We start from the raw sequence: 18,147 nt of genomic DNA, 5'->3' as shown, positions 1-18,147 counted from the left end.
GAACAGTAAAGTGAAAATTCCACGGGATAGAGAGACTCCCGTTCTCCTCTGCGGAGATTTTTCCAGGAATGGGGGATCTAGGGGGATTCTACACTCCACCACCTTTGTCCTTTGGTTTTAGTATCTGGCTGAAGTCTGGGGGAGGCGATCAGATAGTACCCAGTGTCTGGGGCAGGCTTTACGAAGAGACCGGGGTGGCTGTATTGGAGAGCGGCCAGGTAATTTCACATTTGCTCTTTGCAATGCCTCGGTGGCTTGGCAAAGAAAGACATATTTTGTAAACCAATATTAATGTCCAGTCCAGTTCACATAGCTCCCTACAAAGAACTCTCTGGCATCCTGCTTTGTTCCCAGACTCTGCTTATGGTTCTCAAGAGGTGGCTTTCTACACAGATCAGATGTTGAAAGAGAGCTTCAAGTGGGTAGTGTAAGCTTTTTGCAGAGTCCCATGGTGGGTCCTTTGTTGTAGTGTCCACTTCTCACTGGGGGTGCAGAGGACTGAAACAACAGTATTGAGGAAGAGCAGAAAACAGTGACCATAGCAGTCTTCTTTTCCCTTTTGTTTCCTACAACATATACATTCCCACATTAATGGAGATGGTTTCTTATCCATGTTGTAGCTTTGTATAGCAGAAGCAACAAGGGTGTTTCTCACAGTAATGGGATGCCTACTTCCCTGCTGGATAGTTCCACCTGAATGTTTCACTGGCACCTCCTATTGAACTACTGCACCAGTCCCCTTACTCCAAGTCCAAAGACATATCTCTTCTCTAGTGTTTACTATACTACCTCAGTGATGGTGCTGTATCCAGTCACCAAGCCAGTAATCTGGGGTTATCCTTGACACTTGCCTCTCCCTCACCACCCCACTACTGCCATTACCAAGCCCTGGCGCTTTTATTAGATAGTTGTCAAATCTGTATTCTTCTCCTCATTTCCACTGCCTCTACCCTAATCTGGGCCACCATCATCTTTTATTAGAGTAATTCAGTAACTTCCTAACTAGTCTGAACCAACTAGGATGCTTTTATTTCATATAAAAAGAAGCCAGAGGCATTGTTTTTCCAGGGTAGGTTAATTTACTATTAAAGGCCCAGGTTCCTTCATCTTTCTGCTCTTATGCGCTTAGCGTGTTAACTTCCTCTTGGGCTAATTGCCTTCATGATCCCAAGATGGCTGCCGCAACTCCAGTCATCACATATAAAGGATAACGTCCAGAGGTACAAAAGGGATTGTCACTGTCTTATGTCTATTTTTAAAAGTAAGAAAGAGCTCCCCAGAACAGACCTCCTACTCCTAGCAGTCAGTGTCTGTCTGATTGGCCAGACCTATATCATATGTCCCAAAAGTCATTAGTTAGGGGAACATGACTTCCAGGATTGGATTGAACAGTCAGGACTTATCCGTTGGAGCTGGGCCCTAAGGACATTTCAGAAAAATGGAATAATGTTGGGGTTCTTTAATAAGGAAGTAGTAGAGAAGTTGCTCTAGGGAAGGTAATTAACAATCTCTGGTGTATTGGTCTCATCCTTTCTATGTGTATCAGACAAAGCAATTTTTATAAAATTGCTATCAGCTCTTGCCAAAAAAAAAAAAAAAAAAAAAAAAAAGTCTGTTAGCTTTCTACTGACTGTAGAACAGAATTCACACTCCTTTACATAGCCAGTAGGGACACAGGTGATTTAATGGCTGCCTCCCTGGCCTTGTCATTTTTCATCCTCTCCAAAGCACCTGGCTTTTTCCTGTCTTGATAGCTTTCACTGCCTGCCACCCACTTTCATGGGACCAACTCCTCCTTAGCTTTTGGGTCTCACCTGAAATATTACTTCCTCAACGAAATATTCCCTCTCCTACAGACTGAGGTCAGGACCTCCTGTTATTGTCTCCCATAGCTTCTTGAATTTCTCCTTTAAAATATTTATCACATTTAGGGGTGCCTGGCTGGCATCTGACTCTTGATCTCGGGGTCATGAGTTCAAGCCCCACATTGGGTGTAGAGATTACTTAAAAATAAATAAAAAATAAATCTGTAAACAACACTTACCACATTTATAAATACTTGTTTGCTACTTGGCTTCCATGTTGTTATAAGTTCTGTGAATAGAATATTACAAACGCCTAATTCCTTGCCTAAACATGATACCATAAATAAATGATTAAGAGAAAAAAAGAATGAGGTTTGGTTAAACAGAAATAGAAGCTCCAACACTGAGATTTTCCTCTTTTTCCTCACAAGGGGCAACATATGGTAGTCAAAAGAGCACGGAATTTAGTGATTACACATTTGGATTCAAATCTATCACTTACTAGCTGTGGGACCGTTGGCAAGCCACTTTATCTCTCTTAACCTTATTTTTCTCATTTAGAAAGGAAAATGATCATACTTATATTAAAGGGTTTAGTTAGGATTAGAAGAAAATGTATTGAGGTATTTAGCCCAATACATGGCCCAAAGCATTACTTAGTAAGTATTTAGTGAATGAAAGAACGAACAAACGAACAAGCAAATTGTTATAAACGTGAAAAGATTGGTAAGGCCCCCCATATACAGATTTTTTAAAGAACCAGGCAGAAGAAGCAGGGCTCAGAAAAGACTGAGAAGGAACAGAGAGGAAGGAATCCTCCTAAGAACCCTGTCAAGCCAGTGTTACTATCCCCATCTTGCAGACGGGAAGGTGGAAGAGCTGAGGCGGCGGCTCTGTTCTGAGCAACTCCAAAGCCCATGCTCTTTGTGCTGTAGTAGGCCCCCTTTGTCAGCAGGGAGTCATTGGTTGTCTTGGCCAATTACATAAACTTATTGGGGCCTTAAGAGCTGACTCTCTGTACTGTGTTCCAGCTGAAGCACCATCGTGTGAGGAAGCCGTCAGACCTGTGCACCATTAATGTGAGCGGCCTGAAGTTCTCCAAGGTAGGGCCAGCCAGCAGAGATGTGACTGGACCAGACCCGAGGTGGCTCCTGGTTGTCTGTGCATTGTACCTCCAGAGTCCCTGGGGACTGGGGGTGGGGTGGGGTGGGAAGGGAGTTGGGGTAGGGTGTGTCAAAGCCTCAATGGGTAGAAATCACATTCAGACACAATCTTTTGCTGTAAATTTGCTATTGCCATTGGCTCATGTGAGGTGAATTAAAGGAGGTAGCATTATGGGAGTTGGTTTGAATTTGTCATAGAATTCTGCTGGGGTGACACTGAGTTCCCATCAAAAGTGCCTATAGGAGAAATTTCTCTCAAGTTTCAGGGCCAGGAGTGGTAATGGTTCTCCCAAGATGCTGGTTTGTTCTTATACACACTGTGACTCATGGAATAAGTCATGTTTCTTTCTTATATTGGCTAATAGGTAGCTTGAGCCACATTTGTGCCCCCCCCCATTAGCCAATGTATATGCAGGGTATTATGGCGTATGTTTTTGGTTTGCAGGCCTCCATGGCATATGAGGAGAGATTGGTGTATATTACTATACAGCAATTTAGATAAATAAATAAATCAGTACCATAAGTAGCATAAGTAAATCTCAAAAGAGCTAGGTGTACCAACACAAGTAAATCTCAAAAACATAGTGTTGAGTGAAAAAGGCAGATTGCAGATGATTGCATCTAATATAGAGTTTTAAAACTCACAAATAATATAATATATAGTTTATAGATACACATATATAGAATACAAGTACGGAACAAGTATGAGAATGATAATCACCAGCTCAGGATAGCTGTTATCTGTGAGAGAGAGAAAAGAATACAATTGGGGAAGATTGTGGGGGTGTGGTCAACTCTTTCATATTTTATTTCTTTAAGGAAATTTGAAGCACAAAGCAAAATCTTCATATTTATTAAAGGTGGATAGTGCTTACATGGGTGTTCAGAGTATCATTCACTAACCTTCTCTGTACATTTGAACTATTTCATAATAGAAAAAAAAGAAGCGGAAAAGCCATCCTGGCCCTCAGCAAGTGGGTGTTCTTTGCTAAGAATGTAGCGTATCCCTTTAGATCTTTGTGCCTCCTGACGGCAGCTCTGCAGCTTCGGCAAGGCCTCCGGGCAGGGGACTAATCTTGTGTTCTTTTGAAATGCTTTCCCGCAGGCTAAGGAAAAGGACTTCAAGCATTTTCATTCGGTGATTTACATCAACGCCTCAGAAAACCTGCTTCCTCTAGGTAAGCTTTTCTTCCTGAAAACTCCCTTCCGCATCTTGGGCCGCACAGCCGGTCACTCCTGTTAGAACTTGCCTGTCAGCCCACTCATGACTGGCTGCGCACTTCTTTTTTGGAGTGCCATACGCAGCGTGCTGGGGAACACCCAGACCAGGATTTCAGCCCAGAGCTGGCACTGCGTACTTCGAGTGTTGCTCTCTGAGCTGCCGCTTCTCTATCTGTAAAGGGAGACAGTTCCCTTCCTTTCTTCCTCCCCAAGGCAGGATGCCTTGTAGGCTGAGATGAGATAGATCCATGAAATTGTTTTTAAGCCTGTAAGAGCTCCTACAGGAGTATAAGGGCTTCTCGTGCATTCAGCAAGTCCACAGCGACCCCTGCTGGCTGTCAGGACTACGTGAGCACTTGGCGTTTAGAAATGAATGCGTCCAGTTCCTGTTCTGGTGAGCTCATAGTTGGGTGGGAAAGATGGGCTCATACACAGACAATTATAGCAGGACATGGTAAGTGCAGTGAGAGAGGAAATCAGAAAAGACTGCAAGCATATAAGTGGGACACCAACCCAGACCAGTGTCAGGAGAAACTTCTGAGGAGAGGGGCACCTAGCTGAGACCTAAAAACTGAACAGGAATAAGAAGGTATTTCAGTCCCGCAGAGCAGATGCAGGACAGCAGTGCCTGATCAGAAAGCTACAGAGGCTTCGTATGTTCGCAAGGGCTGCGAGTAGGGGAAATGGAGACCAGAAAGGCTGGCAGGGACTAGAGTCTCAAGGGCCCTGAGTTGTCCCTAATCCTGCAGGCAAGAGCCTTGGAAGGCTTTTAAATAGAGAAATGGGGGCCATGAGAAGTGTGAGTGATAAGAGAAGAAGATGGGGACCAGGAAACCTGGGAGATGATTTCGTTTTTCCCAGGGGCCCGGGGGGGAAGCCTGAGCCAAGCAGTAGGGGTGAGGGCAATGGCAAGAGAGATTCAGGAGGAGGTAGACATAACACGACGTGGTGGCTCATGGGCCCATGGAAAGAAGGAGCCAAGGGGGTTTACTGAGAACAGAGAGCACTAGAGGAGAGGCAAGTCTGGGGAGAAATAGGGTGAATTCAGTTTCTAATGCTTGAGGTTGGGTGTTTTTAAAGAAGCTTGTGACCCAGTCCCTGCCCTTGCGGAAACAGTGCAGTCTGTCAGGAAGTTGGGCTTGAAATACGAAGGCCAATAGGCACATGAAGATGCTCAACCTCACTAATAATGAAAACAGCATCAAAATCCTATTTTTTGCCTATGAAATATTGGCAAACGTGAGAAGGACTGATTGATGACAGCCAGCATTGATAGGAAATAGATACTCTCACATTCAACTGGCAGAATAGTCATAAATTGGTGCAGCACCTTTGGAAGACGGTTTGGCAATGTCTCTTAAAATAGTCATTGCCTTTAATCTAGTAGTTTCCCTTTTGGGAATTTATTCTACAGAAACATACTTGTACCAGGACGTTCATTGGAAATATCCTGAAATACCTACCAAGCAGTCTTTTTCTTGGGCTCTACTGACCATTCTGATTCCCAAGACCACCAGAGGCCCCACTTGACACCAGAAGGCTCTAGGTCATTCCACACAGTATGCCTGCAGCACAGCATCGGCAACTCCCCTTCAGGGGCGTCCTCGCAGCAGTGCCTGTTGCAGTCCATGCAGCCATCAGTGGGCCACTCTGCAGCCCCCTGCTCAGAGCCAAGACAGTGAGACTCTCGTTCGGTAGATGCAGGAGCCACTCAGGCTTAGAAGCCTCCTTCCCCACAGGAGCAAATAGCTATTGTAACACTCCATAGACATAGCTCCTAGAGTCCCAGCAAAGGACATCTATTTTTGGGAGTCACCACACAGGGAAGCCCAAAGTTATGGTACCCTTCAGTTCATTTACAGTTCTCCTAGTCCAGATGTGACTTACCAGTCTGGCTCATTTGTACCATAATAATATTTCTGTTTCAGATTACCAGGGAAAAGGGCTAGAAAGTTAACCCCAAGCCCAGTTCTCATACAGAAGGAGAAAAATGTTCTTTCTTTTTATCCAGCTAGCCCAAAGGCTATCAATAGGGGAATGGTTAAATAAATTAGGGTATGTCTGTAATATAGAGCATAACTCAGACATCATGCAGATCTGTATGCTTTGACATGGAACAAGCTTTTTTTTTTTTTAAGATTTTATTTATTTATTTATTTGACAGAGAGAGAGAGAGAGAGAGACAGCCAGCGAGAGAGGGAACACAAGCAGGGGGAGTGGGAGAGGAAGAAGCAGGCTCCCAGCGGAGGAGCCTGTTGTGGGGCTTGATCCCAGGACCCTGGGATCACGCCCTGAGCTGAAGGCAGAGGTTTAATGACTGAGCCACCCAGGCGCCCCAGAACAAGCTTTTTTTTAAGATTTATTTATTTGAGAGAGAGAGAGGGGTGGAGGGGAGGGACAGAGGGAGAGCGAGAGAGAAACTAAAACAGATTCTACACAAGTGTGCAGTCCGATGCAGGGCTTGACACAGGGCTGAAAGCAGGGCTTAGTCTCACAGCCCTAAGATCACAACCTGAGCCAAAACGAAGAGTTGGACACTTAACCAGCTGCGCCACCCAGGGACCCCGACATGGAACAGTCATTAAGTCATATTGTTAAGGGAAAAAGGCAAATCACAGTACGATGTGTATGGTATGATTCCATTTGTGTAAAAAGATGTGTGTGTGTGTTTCACTGTACACATGAGAAAAATTCTGGGGTATTTATTATACATGGTTATCTCTGGATGTTGAGATTAAAGGGCACTTTTGTTTTTCTATATTTTTTAACTTTTTTTGGTAGACATGTTTTACCTTTATAATAAGAAATAACAAAGCTAATTTTTAAGTGGGCTTTGGAGTTAGACATAGATTCAATTCTTGGCCCTTTCACTTCCCAGCAATTCCATTTCTAGCAAATCATTTAGCCTAGCCGAACTTCAATTTCCTCAGCAGTAGAATGAGAGTAGTAATCCTTATTGTTCAGGGTTGTTAGAGATTTAGCGGCCATATGTACAAAGCACCTGACCATAAGCTTGGCCTAACCCAGTGGGAACCCAGTAAATGACCATTGTTAACATCTTTCTCTTACGTCCTTCACTAGTAGCTGATTCTCTCTTTCTCCGCTCCCTGTAGAGGTATTTCATACATTTCCAACCTTAAAGGAACTGGAGCTCGCATTTAATGGAATCAAAACAGTCTATGTGAAATATGGAGACTTTAAGTTCTTGGAAGTAAGTTGGAGGTAGGGAGTTTTTGGTGCCCACCTGTTTCCCTACAAAGAATGGGTATATAGGTCTCTACTGGTTATAACTGTTGGGAAGGAGTTCTCTGGGCCTTTTCAGCCAGACTCTTGCTTCGCAGCAGTCCTCTGCAGAGGGTGGTGGGGTTGGTGGTGATGATGAGGGTAGTGGTAGTGGCAGCAGTGGCAAATAGGTGAGACTATATCATACCTATGGCCATTGTGCATGGTTCTAGAAAATAAATGCCAAACATCACGCCAAAGGAGTCGGTGCAGAAAATTGAGTTGAAACAAAGTACTATAGGAAGCAGAATTTGAGGGGAAATCTGGATCCATTGGGGGTTGAGGAGCCTTGGAGGTTAAGTGCTAGGCACAGCCGATTGGACCAGCTGAACCAGAGGCATTATGGACTGATGCCGGAGACCCATCCTGGTCCAAATGAGCCAGATTGGCTCCAGTGGGCTCAGGTAAGGGAGGCTAAAGGCCTAGTCTCTAGGCCCAGAGGTGACTGTGAGATAAAACAGGAATCCTATGAGTTCTATAGCACCCTCTTGACATTTGTACATCCACAGCTGTTCTCCAAACCCCAGATTCAAAAATACAGAAAGATTCATTTGCATTTTTAGCTTTCTCCTAAATTAAATTTCCTCTGGTGATGCATTTTCTATGCATCTTCTCACACTTCAAGTTAATCACCTCTTCAACTTCCACGAAAATTTTAGGGCCATTTTTCACAAAGCAACAAAGCTTTTGTGATCCTCTGAACGTCACTGCGTGCATGGAGATTAGAGTTGGAGCAAGGTGTGGGGCTGGGCATCTGGCCAGGCTCATTGACTGAATAAGGGGCTCTTCCCCACATGTTGGCCTTAGAGTACAAGTGTTTTAGATTCAGATCTCAGCAGAATGTCTGTGCGTCATAAGCCTTGGGGTTGACCCCAAAGAGTTGATAACTTAAATTATTTAACCTACCAACATCAAGGGTCAGCCACTCTTCACAAAAGCCTCACTTAACTTAGTCTTGCCAGAGAGAGAGAGAGAGGGAGTTCTTCCACAAGAGTGAATATTTCAGACTTGATGGCCTTTGTATGCCAAAATTTTAAAAAGCTTTAACTGCTTGGGATGGCAATGTTCTAAAATCGATGATATGTCCTTTTGTTCTTGAAACATGCCTTACTGTATGTAATGGTAACTTCTCTCCGCGGCTTCGAGTTCAGATTGAGGATGGGGTGATTTACTATGATTTGGAACAGGAGGTATCCTCAGATTTGTCAGGGAAGCAGAGCTCTTGAAAGTCCAATGAAACAGAGAAAGTGTAAATTGACAACAACTGGTATAATTTTTTGCTATGTTAAAAAAAACATTGTGTGCTAGATTTTAGTGTAAACAGTGGGAAACAGATTCCAGATGCTAGAGATACGGGTAGCCATTTCCTTTACCTACAGGCCTGGGAGCTTCTTATGAACTTCCGTTCTTTTTGTTATTTTACTTTTTTGAAAAAGTAGTTATTTGTGTGTGTCATGCATTGTCATGTGTCGTGCCAGGCGTCTTGTCTTCCTCACCCCTACTATTTCAAATCCCTATTTCAAGTGCATGGGCCCTGGGGAGGGGACACGACTATAGGCTCTGACCCCACAGCTGACTAGCTTGGATCTACTGATGGATCATGATTGACTTAGATGCCCTACGTCTTTTCTTTTTTTTTTAAGATTTTATTTATTTATTCGACAGAGATAGAGACAGCCAGCGAGAGAGGGAACACAAGCAGGGGGAGTGGGAGAGGAAGAAGCAGGCTTCCAGCAGAGGAGCCTGATGTGGGGCTCGATCCCAGAACGCTGGGATCACACCCTGAGCCGAAGGCAGACGCTTAACGACTGAGCCACCCAGGCGCCCCTAGATGCCCTACGTCTTAGTTTGATAGCTTCTGATAAAGATTATTTATCCAGCAGACCCAGCCTTACCCAAAGGAATTTATTTACATAAGAGAGCAGACCAAAGTCACGATGTCGAATATAAATGAGAAGAGGAAATCTCCTGGCTAATCATTTGTTCCTATCTCTGTGATTTACAAGGTCTCTCTAAGAAAAAGCATAAAACTGTCAAAAGTCCTGAATTTGCAGTTCACAGTAATGAATACTTCGATGTGTAATAAAACTTGATATGACTCAGCAGATGCAGGTTAGGAATCTTTTGTTCTTGTTTGCCAGAAAGGCTGCCATCCGAGCAGTAGAATTCTTCATCAGTCAATTTAGAAAAACTTAACTTTGCCATGATTTGATTTTCTGTATACCGGTCTGGAAAAGGCTCAGCTGGAACCCTGCCCTGAGAGTCAGGAGACCTTGTTTCTTGTCTTGGTGCTGCCACTATTTTGACATTGCTCCTTGGCCACATCACTTCCTTTCTCTAGGACTTAAGCATCCCCCTCTGCAAATTCTCCGTCAGCTGTGAAGTTCTGTGACCTGCGATTCTAAGACTATTCATTTCTTTAAGCTGCCCTTAATTCTGTGGAGAGCAAATTTGGCCCCAACATTAAGTAGCCAAACCAGCTAGGACAAGGGTCAGCAAACTTCTTCCGTAAAGTGAATGTTTGAAGCTTAGTGGTCTGTATGGTTATAACCAGTCACAACTGTCATAACTAGTCAACTCTGCTGTTACTGAAGGAAAACAACCACAGATACTATGTAAACAAACAAGCATGGCTGTGTTCCAATAAAACTCGATGATGCCGAAATTAGAATTTCACATAATTTTCACATAGTAATCTTCACTTGATCTTTTTTCAACCATTTAAAAGTGTAAACATTATTCTTAGCCCACAGGCCACACAAAACAGGCAGCAGGATGGAAATGGAGGAGAGGTGTTAGTTTACCAACTCCCGAGCTAGCACACTGATGAAACAGCGCAGTGTGGTTGGAATGGAAAGCGAAACACACTAGAGTGGTGATAGAGGAGCCTCGAGAGGTAGGAGAAGAGAGACTGTGGGAAGCCTTGGAAGCCTCACTAAGGAGTTTGAAGTATCCAGTGGATGATAGGTATAGCTGCTGCTTGAAGCATGAGTTGAAGGGAGCAGTATGAGAGATATTAAGGAGACAGGATCGTAGGTCTTATTGACTGCCCACATATGGGTACGAGGGAGAGGATTTTCCCCACCTTTACCTATAATTATCGAGCCAGCTTTCTAGGTCTTCCTCCTTAAAGGTTTCTCTCTTGGCCCCTGCCAAGTGGAATCACCCCTTTGTGTGAACTCTCGAAACTTGGAATTTGCTGATGGCAGCATGAAATCAACACTCCTTTGGTGCTTGCCACCTTTCACGGCCTCCCCAGTCTTATCAAACCCTTTTTTATACCACGGACTCTAGTCATACCCAAACTATTTGCAATTCTTAGGACAATGTAGGCTACCTCCTGTCTCCCAGCTGCACTGCCTGTCTTTTTGCCTTTAACAATTTGGTGAATACCAACTAGTCTCTGAGGACAGCTCAAGTGTCACCTGCTGTGGGAGGCCTGCTGGATCCTCTGGCAGAGCGGACTATTCCTGTCTTTGTGCCGCCATTGGTCTGTGTTCAGACCTCTATGCCAGCAGCGTTGCTACTTAGTAGACACATATATGTGTCTAGCTGACCAGCTAGGCTGTGAGCTAGCAGAGGACAGACTGGTACACAGTGAGCCTTCAGCATATGGTCCTTGAACGAAGAGATGGTTATAATGATGACAGCCAGCATTACCTAAGTACTTACTATGTGGCAGACTCATGCTAAAGGTTTTATTTACATAATATCTCATAAGAATTCATTATTTCTATTTTATAGAAGCTCAGGTTAGGAAATTTGCCCAAATCACACATTTGGCCAGTATTTAAACTCGGGTCTACAGGACCCATCAATTGATTACTAGAGTGGAGTCAGACCAAATCCAGTCCTTCTCTGGCAGTGCCCTACAGCCATTTGTTTTTGTGTCTGACTGACGTGTAACACTGATGTGGTCAGCCGGCTGGGTAACAACCTGAAATGTCCCGATTCAATAGGTTTCGGTGAGTGTGTGTGGATAGAGGGGGAGGAAAGGAAGCCGACTTATACATGAGAGCTAAAGTGAGTGTCTAGAGAGGCCCAAAAGAGAAAGAATAAAGATTGGGTTGATATCATTTATCCCAATTGTCTTTGTCTTTGTAGATAGAAACTCAGTTTCCTGGCTGGCCCCTGACCCAGTCAACTATCTCATGAATCTAGGTGGCCAGTTAGAAGTGGTCAATAGTGACAGTTTGGGTCATTGCCCTCCTAAGCCAGTTCATTTCAGCTGATTTTTTATATGCACCTACTGTGTACCAGGTCCTCCGCTAGGTTACAAGGATATAGTGATACAGTAGCATGGCCCTTGACCAGGGAGTTTATGGTCTAGCCTACCATTGCATGCCAGGACTATGCTAGGCACATCCATGCACCAACATCCCTATTCCTTGGATGTGTACCCACCTATCAGGCACCTGGTTGACCATGAGAAGTATCCTAGGTAAAGTACTCAAATTCAGGGGAGAGAGAGAGATTCCATCTGGCTGGGAAATTAGGAAAGGATTTATAAGGAGGCAGCTTTTGAGTTGGCCTTCTGGGCCTTAGATTCAGATACATGGAGAGTGAAAAGCTCTCCTGGTTGAGTGAAAAGCTCAAGCAAAGCTCTCTAGGTAGGGTGGTGCAGGGAATGGGGAAGGAGTCTGGTCAGCACCAGAGGATAAATCAAGATTTACAGAGGAGCTAAGGCTAGCAAATAGGCCAGGCACTGACTATGGTAGGCCTTGAATGTTCATCCAGAGAGTCAAGAAGGTTTTAGGCTTATGAGTGATGGGGTTGCCTAGAAGGTTAAAAAAAAAAGGAGTTAGCTCCCACCTCGTGTATGAGCGTCATTGTCATGCCTAGTACTTCTGTTCTCCCATCTTTTATCTTTGTACCATAGTTCCTGGACCTTTCCTTCAACAGCCTGACTACAGAGGCCATCTGTGATCTGGGGATTCTGCCACACCTCCGTGTCCTGCTCCTTACAGGCAACGGGCTCACCTCCCTGCCACCCAATTTGGCTGTCACAGAACAGTAAGTTCTACATCCTAGGGTCCGTCCCAAGTGTTCCCTCATGAACTTTTGGGTGCAAGTATGCAAGGAAATAGCCCAGAGCAGCTCAGAAGTGCTATGAAGACAGGCTATGAGTGCTCAAACCAGGGAAAATGCTGCCTACTAAAGCTCCTAGGAAAGGCAGTCATAGGAGCAGGGCCCCGAAGAATGATTAGGCCTCAGACGGGTGTCTTCACACCCTGCTGGGCTGTTAGGAGACACTCAGGTATCTAGCAAGTCACTCTCCCTGTCTCTGATTGGTCGTTGGTAAATTATGGCTGTTGCTCTTGCCACGCTATTCCCCTTCACAAACCTACTAAGCTTTGTATGTTCCCATTCTGCACCTTGGTTCAGTCTATGCCTTCAGACGAGAATGTATAATAACGCTAATGCCGTATACATCGGTCTTACTATGTGCCAGACACTGTTCTCAGCACTAAATACGTATTAACTCATTTAATTCTCAAAGCAGCCCTATGAAGTAGGTGTTCTATTATTATCCATGTTTTATAGATGAGGAAATTGAGGCACAGTTATGTTAAATAACTGCCGATAAGTGACTGAGCCAGAATTTAACGAAGTCCATCTGACTCCAAAGACCATGCTTATGACCATTATGTTTTCTTCTTATGTGGATTCTGCATGTTTTCAAGGGTCTGCTCAGACCCTCCTCCTTTCCCTATCAGAAGCCTTCCCTGACTGCTTTAGACCATACTTCTTCCTTCCTTCTCTAAGCATCTGTTGCATTTAATGTTTTCCCTCTTACTTTAGAAGTTTATATGTTCCATTGTGACTTTGTCTCATAAATATGTAAATATATGGAAATAGATAAATGGATGAGAGTCTCCCAAAAGGATTGCGAGCACTATAAGGACAGAGGCTCTGTCTTCGCCATCTTTGCTCTGAAGCACCTGGATGAGGATCCAGTGCTTTTGCACAAGTACGTATTCAGTGGAAGTTAGCCAGTTTAGAGATGGTGAAGGCGAAAGTCATGGTGAACGTTTGTTGTGATGATGGCAGATGTGATGGAGTTTATAGTGATGAGAGTGGTTGGTTAGTTACCCAAGGGGTTTGGATAATAGTAATGATCATTACATTAGGGATTTCATTAGGCTCCTTTTGTTTGCAAGTGACAGCAGTCAGCTCAAACTAGCTTATCCAAAAAGGGAATTTACGGCCACCTGAGTGGCTCAGTCAGTTGAGCATCGTCTCTTGGTTTTGGCTCAGGTCATGGTCTTGGGGTCATGGGATCAAGCCCACATTGGGGTCTGCACTCAGTGGAGAGTCTGCTTAAGAATTTGCTTCCTCTCCCTCCACCCACGTGCGTTCTCTTTCTCTCTCGCAAATAAAGAAATAAATCTTAAAAAAACAAAACAGAAAGGGAATGTATTGGCTTATGTACTGTGAAGTCCAGAAGTCCTAATTGGACGCTGCGTTCGCCGATGGCTGGACACAGGCGCACAGGATGTTGTCAGGGCTCTGCGTGCATCTCAGTGTATTTCTGAAGCATGTGTGTAACCTCTGTCTCGTCTTTCTCTCGGTCACTTTCTCAGGCACATGCACACATCTTTTTTCCCTCGGTGTTGGCTTCATCTTCGGCAGGCTTTCTCTATGACCAGACATACGTTGGTCAGGGTCTAGTCGGGAATAAAAAACCATTTGAGGTATTGCAAATTGAGGGGAGTTAATTATTTTTCATGGGGAGAGATAATAGTTGGCATTTTATTATGGAAAATTTCAAACACACATAGAAGTAGAGTCAATGGCAAAATGAACTTCCATGTACCTGTCACCTAACAATTATTGACTGACAGTTCGGAGGTCACAGCCAATCCTTCATCTATACCCCACCACACCCAACCTTATTCCTTTTTTTTTTAAGGTTTTATTTATTTATTGACAGAGAGATCGAGCAAGAGAGCACAAGCTGGGGGAGTGCCAGAGGGAGAGGGAGAAGCAAGCTGTCCCCACTGAGCAGGGAGCCTGACATGGGCCTCAATCCCAGGACCCTGGGATCATGACCTGAGTTGAAGGCAGACCCTTAGCCTACTGAGCCACCCAGGTGCCCCCCCTTCAATTATTCTTAAGACAAATCTCAGACATATCCGGCTATAAATGAGTACAGCAGATTTGTGTAGTTTCACCTGTAAATAATCCAGTGTATACCTCTAAAAGATAAGGACTCTTGAAAAAAATCATAATCAGAGTACCTTTATTCTATTTATTAGCAACAATAAATAGAGGGAATTGGTTACATAGGCGGTGGCAGGGCTGGGAGAGCAAGAAGGAAGAAGGTGGATACCCAGAGATCAGGTGCCCCCACACTCCTGGACTGGGGCGCACGAGCCTGTCCCTGCTGCTGGGCTTTTACAGAGCTTGCTGCTGTGGTTCCAGATCGGCCACAGGTGCGCCGCTCAGTCAGGGCTGGAACCTCCACCGGCATGGATGCCGGTGCTGCAGTGCTGCTGCCGCCAGCACGCTCCAGAAACCAAATGAGAGAACTGCTTCTCCCCCTGTGCTGGCCTTCCGGGCTCACCAGTCCCTCGCTTGGCAGGATCTCACTGGAAGCCAGTTGGAAAGGTGGTCTGGGAAGTGTAGCTCAGCAGTGGCCCCGGCCCCTTATAATGCATAGCAGAGCAGGGAGGAAAGGAATAAAGTTCAAGAGCAAACAGGCAGATGACTGGTGCCACCCAACCCTTGGAAACCCAGCATCTCCTCTCCTCCTCTCCATGTTTAATTTCCTTACAACACTAGCAACCACGATATGCTTTCATTTCTCATGAAGGTTCCTTCATGGAAGGTTTCCTCTTCCACGAAGACTTTCACCGTCTTCTAGAAAGGGATGAGACACCATTCCATCGATCATTGTATCCATTTCTGGATGATATTATTTTCTCTTCTAAAGCAATCACAATGCCATGTGGATATTTTATAACCTAAAAACTAAGTTGCAAAGTCATTCACCACTAGCAATTTACACACACATAACAAGCAGGGAAGAAAATATACATATTTGCTATGATAATCTCTTCTTACCTGATCAGGAGGCCATCGTACATATTTATGAATCCTTCTTCTATCACCTACTTAATGTTTCCTTCTCCCTTATCTAGCACCTTGGCTGTTTGGGCTCTTTAACTGGCATGATATCCTAAATTATCATTCCTGAAGGATCAGAGTTATGAATGCTTTTTTATTGGGTTGTGGTAGTCTTCTATTAATGCTTTTTAAAATCATGGTAATATATACATAACATAAAATTTACCATCTGAACCATTAAAAAATTTTTTTTTTTAAATAATCTCTGTACCCAACATGGGGCTCAAACTCATGACCCTGAGATCAAGAGTCAGGTGTTCTACTGACTGAACCAGCCAGGCGTCCCCTATATTAACTATTTTTAAATGTACAGTGACATTCACATAAGTACCTTCACATTATTGTCCTACCATCACCACCATCCGTCTTCAGAACTCTTTTCATCTTGCAAAAATTCCATTAACTTTGACTAATGGACATGACACTTCTAAGAGGAACACCTTATAATTCCCTGGATTCCAGTCATATTTCTTTTTGTCCTCAAGGTATAACCGCAATCATACCTACTTTTGATAATCAGTATCAATCACCCAGCCAATATAGTAAGCTCCTCTTTTTCTGTCTATTGGTTTAGTGGCTTGAGGAACCCAAGTGGCCAGTAGCAATCTCAACTTCTAGTTAAGAGGAAGTATTCTTTGTGTCCCCTGTAAAAGTATTCCTCCCTAGGCAACTAAGATCCCTACTTGCAGGAGTGGAAGCAAAAATTCTGCAACTGGATGATTGTAAGAAGATCTGTTCTCAATTCTTTCCGTTAAGTCCTAGATCTTACGTTCTGGTTATGAGAAAAATAGCATCAGTATTGGTTGCTGGTTTTTGTGAAACCTTATCCTATAAGTAGTCAGAGCCCCAACTGCACAGGGAGTAGTCTCTTAGCTGGTGCAATAAATAAGTTGTTAAAAAACCACTTTACCTGGGCGCCTGGGTGGCACAGCGGTTAAGCGTCTGCCTTCGGCTCAGGGCGTGATCCCGGCGATCTGGGATCGAGCCCCACATCAGGCTCTTCTGCTATGAGCCTGCTTCTTCCTCTCCCACTCCCCCTGCTTGTGTTCCCTCTCTCGCTGGCTGTCTCTATCTCTGTCAAATAAATAAAATCTTAAAAAAAAAAACAAAACACCACTTTACCTTCTACATGATGGGGTACATGGTAAAAAAGTGAATTCCATGTTTACGGGCTCATTATTACACGTATTTGCTATCAGATGTGTTCCATGGGTAGAAGCAGTGTTATGTGAGGTACCAGGGTAAAGAAGAAGACATTCTATAAGTCCCCAGATGGTGATGCTGGTAGACTATCAGGGAATGTAAATCTATTTCCAAAATACGTCTTTATTCTGTTAAGGAAAATAAATCACTGCTCGTCTTATGAAGGAAGGTGCTCACTGTAGTCCTCCTCCCACTAGACGGCTGGCTAATTCTTTCAGAAATGATGCCATGTTAGGGGCTCAACATTGGCTTCTGCTATGGCAGTGTGGGTACTCAGCAGGGGCGGTAGCCAGATCTGCTCTGGTGAGGGGATGTGTGTAACCTCCATGCCTGTGCTAAGGCCATTTTGTAAGCACTAGGGTATCCGAGGAGAGAGGCCAACTGACTCCATGGAATGGGTCATCTTGTCCACCTGGTCATTGAGAGTCTCCTCTAAAGTGGGTAGCCTTTGGGAAGCATTCACATGGGAGGCAAATAATCCTCATCCATTCTGACGGGTCCTTTCACATAGTTTCCCCTTACACCTCCCTGTCAGCAGTTTTACATTATTTTTTTTCCAAACTTGGACTGTTTAGCTAAACCATCAGCCACTGCCCATGAATCAGCATAAACCACACAAACAGATATATTGCTCTACGTTTTACCTATTGGGAGGATTTCTCTTCCCTTGTCTTTCAGAGTCACCCCCGTATAAAGTTGTAATACTGTAACAGTCTATCTTTAGCACCAGCATTTCATGCACAATCATTTGTAAACCCAGCTAAGGGGTTTTCTCCTACCTCAGCGGCTCATAGAACCTTAGTTGCGCGTTTATGGAGAGGTAACAGTACCGCGGGAGTAGGCATCATAGGAATCTGAGCCATAGTCCTTCACACGATTTTTCCACGTCCTTCACACGACTTGCTTGAGCTGGATCTCCCATGTTGCTTTCACTTGGTGAGGGAATTCTGCTGCACATTCAGGTCACGATGAGCCGGCCAGGTCGCCTGGTCACTTCGTGTTCCTGCGATCAGCTGTTCAGTCTTCATCAACATGGGGTAGTAAGCCAGAAACTATTTTTCAAAAGGAAAATAGTTATCCACAGAATAGGGCATAACTCTGGGGTGCCTGGGTGGCTCAGTTGGTTAAGCGTCTGACTTCAGCTCAGGTCATGATCTCGGGGTGCTGGGATGAAGCCCTGCGTCGGGCTCCCCACTCGGCAGGGAGTCTGTTTGTCCCCTCCCTCTCCCTCTCCCTCTGCTCCTCCCCCTGCTTGTGCTGGCTCTCTCAAATAAAAAAAGAATAGGGCATAACTTTACTCCAAAATTATTCTGCAGGGGTGTCTGGCTGGCTCAGTTGGAAGA

At 44.4% G+C, this 18,147-nt stretch overlaps 1 protein-coding gene across 3 annotated transcripts in view; it reads left to right on the top strand.

Annotated features, from left to right (window-relative positions):
• XRRA1 (X-ray radiation resistance associated 1) overlaps nucleotides 1-18,147 on the top strand; it is a 58,597-nt gene that overhangs the window by 10,999 nt on the left and 29,451 nt on the right. For 2 of the 3 annotated variants that reach the window (XM_040630844.1, XM_040630846.1), the window contains 4 exons: nucleotides 2,837-2,908; nucleotides 4,074-4,146; nucleotides 7,303-7,400; nucleotides 12,351-12,484. In XM_040630844.1, the coding sequence (XP_040486778.1) occupies nucleotides 2,837-2,908; nucleotides 4,074-4,146; nucleotides 7,303-7,400; nucleotides 12,351-12,484 (377 nt within the window). Of the gene's footprint in view, nucleotides 1-2,836; nucleotides 2,909-4,073; nucleotides 4,147-7,302; nucleotides 7,401-12,350; nucleotides 12,485-18,147 lie in introns of those variants that run through there. The other variant, XM_040630845.1, reaches the window with a different exon arrangement.

The sequence above is a fragment of the Ursus maritimus genome, unplaced genomic scaffold (assembly GCF_017311325.1).
Source record: "Ursus maritimus isolate PB19 unplaced genomic scaffold, ASM1731132v1 scaffold_16, whole genome shotgun sequence".
NCBI classification, from domain to species: Eukaryota; Metazoa; Chordata; class Mammalia; order Carnivora; family Ursidae; genus Ursus; species Ursus maritimus.
The sequence above is the reverse complement of the archived record's forward strand: the minus strand, read 5'-3'. Positions and strand labels throughout refer to the sequence as shown.